The 8,763-nt window shown below is 35.8% G+C and overlaps 2 protein-coding genes across 2 annotated transcripts; both read right to left on the reverse strand.

Moving 5' to 3' along the window:
* LOC128212408 (acanthoscurrin-2-like) lies at positions 1-2,943 on the reverse strand. The gene is made up of 3 exons (XM_052917861.1): positions 2,889-2,943; positions 277-992; positions 1-78 (listed from the first exon to the last, which is right to left on the reverse strand). Exons 2-3 carry the CDS (start codon positions 986-988, stop codon positions 71-73), a joined length of 720 nt encoding a protein of 239 aa, XP_052773821.1. The 5' UTR covers positions 989-992; positions 2,889-2,943; the 3' UTR covers positions 1-70.
* A 1,466-nt stretch (positions 2,944-4,409) lies between these two features.
* On the reverse strand, positions 4,410-5,013 carry LOC128210541 (glycine-rich protein 3-like). The gene is made up of 2 exons (XM_052914889.1): positions 4,656-5,013; positions 4,410-4,417 (listed from the first exon to the last, which is right to left on the reverse strand). Exons 1-2 carry the CDS (start codon positions 5,011-5,013, stop codon positions 4,410-4,412), a joined length of 366 nt encoding a protein of 121 aa, XP_052770849.1.
* Positions 5,014-8,763: the final 3,750 nt, after the last annotated feature.

Here is an 8,763-nt window from a genome sequence, read left to right on the forward strand (position 1 = left end):
TGTAGTTATTTAGTATTTATTATTGCAACATAGTAAAACAGGACTGTCAATGGATTTCAGGTGCATGTGTTTAGTATTCTGAAACAAAAAAAAATATAACTTTAATGAACACATGTATACAGAGATTGATTTGAGCATATACAAAAACATAAAGGACATTGTACAACTGTCTAGAATTTTAGCCAAAGTTACAAAGCTCATAACTTGTGAATTGAAGATAACTTTCAATAAGTATTATTCTTATTTAGCAAATGAATGTGAACTTAATTGACGTACTTTTTCCATGGTGTCGCACATAGCCGCCACCGTGACCACCGTGACCACCGTAGCTGCCACCGTAACCGCCTCCGTAGCCGCCACCGTAACCGCCGCCGTAACTGCCGCCGTAGCCGCCACCGTAGCCGCCAAGACCGCCACCGTAGCCGCCAAGACCGCCACCGTAGCCGCCAAGACCGCCACCGTAACCGCCAAGGCCGCCATAATTCAATTTTTTGTAGCCGCCACCGAAACCGCCTCCGTAGCCGCCACCGTAGCCGCCGCTGTAGCCGCCATAGCCACCACCGTAACCGCTAAGGCCTCCGTATCCGCCGCCATAGCCGCCACCATATCCGCCAAGACTGCCACCGTAACCGCCAAGACCGCTACCGTAACCGCCATAGCCGCCATAACCCAATTTTTTGTAGCCGCCGCCATAACTACCACCGTAACCGCTAAGGCCACCGTAGCCGCCGCCATAACCGCCATAACTGCCACCGTAACCACCAAGGCCGCCACCGTATCTGCTATAACCACCGCCGTAACCGCCATAGCTGCCACCATTACCACCGTAGCCCCCAACATAACCGCCATAACCGCCACCGTAACCACCTAGGCCGCCAAAGCCGCCTCCATAGCCACCTCCATAACCACTGTATCCGTATCCCTTTTTACGATAAGCTTGACATGCCACGATGGCACCAAACAGAGCAAGAATTGCGAGAACCTTCATGGTACTGAAAATATATAAGTCTACGTAATAATACACAGCTAACAATGAAATGTACATGGCTGAGCCTCGTTGCTTAAAGTTTTACCAAGACCATGTAGACATTCTGGTATTTTATGTTTGGTTGGTTATTTTTTTTATGTTTGATGTTAAAAAAATCCATCGATGCAAATGGCTATTTTTATTTATATTTCATGAGTGGTATTTCACATCCAATATTTATTCGTATTTGCAAGTTTTTTGAAAGTTACGAAAGTTTTGTAACACTTGTCGGTATTTTAACAGAGAATGAAATATTTATCAATATAATAATAAAGTTTGAGCTGCTTTATCTACTACGTGTAGCTCCAAATAAAACTGTCAGCATATTATGTTCAACGAGTATGCCTTTAGTCTGAAGATTCAATTTATCTTCTTTTGAAAATAACAAGTCCATTTTTGTTTTTTTGTTAACTCAATGTTATTATTTTTAATCTATGTATTATAAAGAAATAAGAAAATTCTTTTAGAGTTGATTTGTTCAAGCATATTCTGCTGAAAAAATAATATTTGAAGTCATTATTGATATGTTGTAGTATATATTTAGTCGATTGTAGATATTTCAAAGTTACGGTTTTGAATTTGGTATAGAAATTGCATCAAATGAGTTCTTTTTTTCTCTCAAATCGAAAATGTGTTCGAGGTATAGTATTTCCCTTTTATGCCATTTTTTATAATATAACATTTCATTACTGCATTTGCATTTCTGAACTGTTCCAGTTGATGAATTTTCTGACATCAATATTTTGTATTCCAACATAAAGGATGTTCCATAAATGTAGGAGGTTGTGATTAATACATTATGATCACACTTGTTTTTTATGTCATTTTCTTCAAGTTTACATTAAATTAAAACAGTTCTACCGCTCTTTTTGAATAACTTGTTAGCGAATACTTTCATTCGCCATGATTATTTTCATCAATGAGTCCTTTTAACTTGCTTTCAACGAAGGAATAAAGTGTCTTACATTTGGAAGGTTAATTCCACCGTTTTGCCTAAAGCAGTATACTTGTTCTTGTTTGATTTTATCAGGTTTATTATCTCAAATATATGGCAAATATTGAGTTTGTGATATCGTAAATCGTTTGATCTGATGGATTAGGTAGAACAGTAAACGGAAAAACTAATTTTAGAAGAGGAAACGATTTAACTACACAGGGTTGCCACTGTTATATACATTTTTTGAATTCTTGAACTTAAGGTTTAATTACATAAGCTAAAGTAGTTATTGTTTGTTAATGTGGTATCTAGTAATTTTGCTGATGAAGAGGTCAATGCAAAACGACTTCTTTATACTAATATTATAACTATAAAATAATATTTTTACTTTGCATTTGGTTCTGATAAGCGTTATGCTTCTGGTTCTTTCCCGTATGGCAGCATTACGCTATGAAAAACTTACAGTCGACTAACAGTTATATCATTAGATAAATGCCAGGTGTCAATTGTATAAAAGTTGTTAATTCTTTGGTTTTGTCAAATTTAGCCAAACAAGTTATTTATCCCAAATAATAACCGATCAAATTATTTAAATTTGCAAACCTATAGACAACTACACCAAGAGTTATACAACTGACTGCTGAGTTGTATAAAAGCTTGCATTTGGTACACCATTATACATATCTAATATATTAATCCCAAGTCCAAGTCACACTGAAATTTTAATATTTAATATTTATTTAGGTGTGTATAATTGTTATATAGCTGCGTAATTTGGTAGAATACAATGGACAAATTAACGTTCCGTTCTTTAATTTTTCAATTTTGAAAGTAGCTATCATACGGTATTATTATTATTATTATTATTATTATTATTATTATTATTATTATTATTATAAAAAAAATAAGCTTTTTTCTACTTACATGTTGTAGAGACGAGTTGCAAGAGCAGACACTGCAAATGTGAGGGTTTTGTGGACCTTTTATACGGTCTGACGACAAAATTACGTGATATTAAAGACAGATGATGACCAACAATTTTTGCTTCTGTATTTACAATTCAATCAATCAATTACTGATACAAAGGTTTCATACGTTGTCTATGTTTTTATATGTTAATTAGGCGGTGCATATCATACGAAATACGAACAAATCATTTAAGTTAGCTTGTACCGCAAATAATTTGTAAAGTCACTTAATTCAACATCGTACAGTCGGTAAGACAGTATATGATGTGGTTTTGATACATTTCCTTTCATTTCCTCGGTTAAATTTTGTATCATGTTTTGGGTTAAAAGTGGATTATGTGTGGTATAACAAAGTTGAGGAATTTTTATTTTTAAGCAATTTGCATTTCTGTACATACTTCGAAATAAGCAAAAAGCTCAAGGTATTCCATCACACCATTCGGAGCTCCTCATCCATTTTTGTCGAAAACAACCTCGGATGTATGCCGGTACATCAGAAAAAGTAGTTCGTCAATTTTTGAATTATATCAAAATTAAATGTAGTGTTATAGCTTGTATTTATTGATCTAAGTTTAAATTGATTGCTATTATTGCAAACATAATTAAGATTTTCAAGGGTTAAGTCATTTAGTTTAATTGCTAAATTAAATTACTACACGATCTTCTTGTGGCGGACTGAAACAGTACCGATTTCTTAATATGTAAACCGTCCATATACATCCAAGGTTTTTTGGATAAAAATGGCCGAGGAGTTCCGAATGTCATCACACACGACTGAATCGCCTCTGACCGTTTAGCGAAACACGGATACCTCACAATAGTGGGTTTAAACTGGATTGCGATAGTTTGCAAAAAGATCAATCGTATCATCTAAGTGAAAATAATGACTGCTAAAGTGTGATGTATTGAGTAATAAGATGACCAACTTATTTCCTAACTAGCAAACGTAGGTGGAAACAAATGGGTCCGAAATACAATTGATTGTAGCCGTAAAGGTATTGTTTGGTCATATAACACTGTCGCTTAACAGCACACACTTTAGTTTAATACAACCTTTTGTCTTTTCTGATCATGCCGATGGAACATAATCTTAATCATTGGCATTATCACTATTCTGTGGCGGTTGATTTCACGCATTAACAACACGGGAAGAAAACTGATGTGTGGTTCTACACCGTCGCTTCTCAAGCTTGAATATATATGGTCAAGTGATAATTCATAATTCAAATCGATAATTGCATACTTAATACTAATATACATGATCATTTGATGCATACCCTATAATAATGTTTATACAACAAGTGAGGCAACTCACTTTCTATAATGACTGGTGTTGATGTTCATGTTGATAGAGAATCACGTGACACAAATTGTAAATACTTCGTATAATTTATTGTGACATAGAAAAACATAGAAAACACAGGACTGGTGTCAATGGAATTGGAATTGGAATTCAATGGAATTGAGGGGTCTGTCTTTAGTATTCTGGAAAAATAAATATGATGAACAAATACATAGAATGATTTGGATTCGGTGTAAGGAGATTAGTAAACCATCTTAACAACTCGAGCCTTTACCTAAAAGTAAAACACTTTGTCCCACTGTACAAGTCAAGTAGTTAATAGTTGCCGTACAGTTAATCGAATTACAAATGGCATGATCAAGTTCATTACTTTCAAAAAGCCGTTTTAAGTAGCCATTCATATTTACTATTAAAACGTACTTTTTGCATGGTATCCGCCATATTCGCCACCGATGCCACCATGGCCACCGCCGTAACCGCCATTGCCACCTCTGTAGCCTCCTCCGTACCCTCTGTTATATTCATTATATTTTCCGTCATCGTAGTCGTCATTGCCATATCCGTATTTGTGGCCATAGCCACCTGGATAGCCATCTGCATAGCCATCGTCATTATCCCCTTTATAGCCTCCTACATAGCCACCTTTATAGCCACCTCCATAGCCATCGTCATAGTCACCTTTATAGCCATCGTCAAAGTCACCTCCATATCCCCTTTTTGGATAGGCTTGGCATGCCACGATTGCACAAAACAGAGCGAGAATTGCAAGAACTTTCATGGTACTGAAAATATTGAAGTCAATGATTATAATTTTGATATCTTTTGCAATTCGGTATGAAAGGGACTAGAAACCAGATCGGCAAGTACAGTGTTTCCTTGAAACAAGCGTAGTATTGTCAATGCGAGATAGTAGGAGACTGATACAACTTCACTTTAAATGCTTAAAATAATAAACGCTGCAATCATGTTGCTGTCTCATCTGAGTGCCCCCGTTTTAAAATAGCACATAATGGTTTCCCAGTTTAAATAATAACTGTTTACGAGTACAGATAAAATGCCAATTCTATTTTTAAACGTACTGGGATTCACGTGGTAGTCAAGCCAAGTTAATTTCGAAAAGGAAAAAAACGCGCAAAAACTGCGAAAGATGCACGTGTCGTAAGCGATGAGATACAACAGTTAGTGTATTCTGGTGCCTAGTCCCTTACGCGTTTAAAATTGAAGAAACGCAAGGTCAAAAAAACACTAAACAAGATGTACAAGGCTACGTAAAAAAACACCGCTTTGTGAGATCTCCGCTTTTTAGGCGCACACTTTAGGTCGGGTTTATTGTGATAGGTACAGATAGGAAAATAGCTGTCGTTTGGCTTTTTTTAACTGCGGAGGTTGTGGCCACGTAGTTAATAGTTAAAAAAACATATTTATGAAGGCTTATATGTTCAAGTAGACCAATAAAATGTCCTTGGTTAACGTCAGTTTTTGTCTTGCATTTTTTAAATGGTGATACTAGTATATCTTCTAAAATTAAACAAAAGTCCTGTCCTACTGGCAAAGGCGGTTAAAACATTTACAAACGATCACTGCCAGGCAATGCCGTCACTTGTGGATAAGATGTAAAGCAACAACAAGAGTTGTTAAAGCAGCGAAATGACCGAAATGGCAAAATTTGACACCGACAAGGCCGATACCTACACGAAGGCCGCCGACACCGATACAAAAGCCGCAGACACCGACTCGACCGACGATGACACCTACACGGACGACGCCGACACCAACACGGCCGACGATAACAGTGACATTGACGGCGATGTTAGAAATAATAGATCTCGGCAATAGTATCTACACACATGACAAATTCATGTACGAAAAGTTTATGGCATATACGTTTATTTTGATTTAGGTCCGTGGAAGACTTATGTACGTACTCATCCCAACGCATAAAATATTTTTTAAGGTCTTTTTGCCGATAATCTAAATGTATAAACAGAATCATTAAAATGACGAAATCAGAGCAAGTAAACATTAATTTTACTACTAAGTTGAATGTATTGAGTACTAAGATAATTAACTTAGATAAGTTCTGAATTATAGGCGAATGTGTTTGACATATACTTGTTTGTATGCGGAAAGAAACTCCACTAAAATTCCCATAACGTGACGCAACATTATTAAATGTTAAAGACGTGTTCGCTTATGCATTTCATCTGTTGACTGCACACCGCAAATACATATCGCTCATGATTTTATACATTTTTATATCCTTATTCTTATAAAGTGCGCACGTAGTAATGACTTAACTCATTTGGATGTCAACATTTAAACAGGTTTATAATAAAAAATTATCATTACGAAAGGAGCATAATACCTTTGAACGGGCCAGGCAAAAACTATTAATACTCTTTACATAAAGCAGTCGTGGGCTATTGAGCGTTATCGATAGGCATCGAAGACGCACGATATTAAGTTCATAACTATTAATACCCTTAACGTACAGCAGTCGATGACTAAAAAGCGTTATTGGTCGGCAAAAAAGACGCACGATATTAAACTTATAAATATTGATACCCTTAACGTAGAGCAGTCGGGGGCTAACGAGCGTTATTTATCGGCATCGAAGACGCACGCTATTATATTCATAAATATGAATACCCTTAACGTACAGCAGTCGAAGATTAACGAGCGTTATTGATTGGCATCGTTGTATTAGTTTTAAAAGGTGCATTTAGGTGTATTAAATTCGTATTCTTCTTGACATAATGTCGTAAAAAGTTCACTTGAAAAACATATATATATTTTTATTGGGGGGGGGGGGAGGAGAGAGGGGTCGCCTAAATGACGCTAGTCGGAAGTCCGTTTATTCCAAAGAGGACATGCATATTTTGACGATAAATTACTGAAAAACATTATATTGAAAAATATAGTTATAGTCTTATGTATGCAAACCCAAAAGTATCATTTTTCTTTTATGTCTTCTACTGGCATTCTTTCAGTGTTAACATACTACATGTATGTAAAAGTAATTTATGTTTTCAAGACAATCCTGTTTCATGCCTCTTTACTTAAAAAAGGAACCAATGAAAACTCTTCATTTTTGCTAGTTCTAACACCGCGTTAAATCACATCAATCGAATTGTCTAAAATCAAAATCTAGGTCAAAGCCTTTCTAGAGCAAAAAACACAAACAAACCAGAAACAGCCATGCCCGAGTGCGCGTATAAATAAACTCAAAACCACCACAAACCAAAAACAGCCTTGTCCGAGTACGCGTATAAATAAACTCAAAACCACCACAAACCAAAAACAGCCTTGTCCGAGTACGCGTATAAATAAACTCAAAACCACCACAAACCAAAAACAGCCTTGTCCGAGTACGCGTGTAAATAAACTCAAAACCACAACAAACCAGAAACAACCATGCCAGAGTGCACGTATTAATAAAATCAAAACCATTTTTATCCTAACTGTTGTTTTGTCGTTCGTCTTTTCGCAGTTATAAATTGTTACACATACTTTCTGGAAAGTAGATTCCTCGAATCAAGAAATACATACAGATTATGAAAAAAATAATTCTCGGTTGCATTTAGACTGTGGTTTGTCTGCGAAAATCAGTAAAACACTACACACGCAACAAAGCATTGACTCTTTCAGAGTTCTATTCATTTTCAAGAATTCTTTAGTCTAATATAACGATCCTAACGAACCAACAAATCAAAACCTTTATACATTACGCATAATAAATCTGCCATATATTGGGCACTATGTTTCACATTATATAGCGGCTTGATTAGTGTGTGGCTTAATACATTCTTAAAGTAAATACAGAAATAAAAATGTTGAACAAGTGTATATGGCCCTTTGACTATTTCACAAATGTATCAAACTTTCTATCTTCATCTAAACAAAATGTGCACCTTCCGTCTTGTATTGTGTAATATCTGTTGGTGTATTTAACGACGACATCGCATATTGCACGTAGGCTGAAACAACTTTACAAGTAAACTGTAAACTTAGCGCAAATATACATGTGATGTTAGGTATAATAAAGTTAACTTAAAACCAGGGTGTTGGTTCATTTGTAACATTGGGAGTAAGCGGTGAAACATAAATCAAGCAAAAATAAAGGTTTTAACAATTTTAAACAAGTTTACGTGCTTGGCCTTCATGTGTTTAAGTCAACATGATATACCTACTCCGGAACAAGGGAATGTCTTTTAGTATATGGTAATTCATTGTTTTGCAAACCTTACTTTTTTAGAGAAATTCTATAGAAAAAAATAATAAATACAAACTTTGTCACGACTCTACTTTTTATTTTTGAGACTGTTACCATCAACACAGAATTTTATTTTTTGTCTAACTTAAGCCAAACCCTTTATTCATTCGAGCCTACCAGAGTATACCCTTACTAAATACACACAAAATCCTCTAGCACTAACTAGAACATGTAACGTGTCAATACCAGTAGAATCTGGTAACTACAATGGCTAGATTCCCGTGTTAAAACGAAAGTAAGTCCTTTAAACACAAT

This window comes from Mya arenaria, chromosome 12 (genome assembly GCF_026914265.1).
Source record: "Mya arenaria isolate MELC-2E11 chromosome 12, ASM2691426v1".
Lineage (NCBI taxonomy): Eukaryota > Metazoa > Mollusca > Bivalvia > Myida > Myidae > Mya > Mya arenaria.

Coding starts and splice junctions, on each gene's coding strand:
- LOC128212408 (XM_052917861.1), bottom strand. CDS start 988: ATGAAGGTTCTCGCAATTCTTGCTCTGTTTGGTGCCATCGTGGCATGT.
- LOC128210541 (XM_052914889.1), bottom strand. CDS start 5,013: ATGAAAGTTCTTGCAATTCTCGCTCTGTTTTGTGCAATCGTGGCATGC.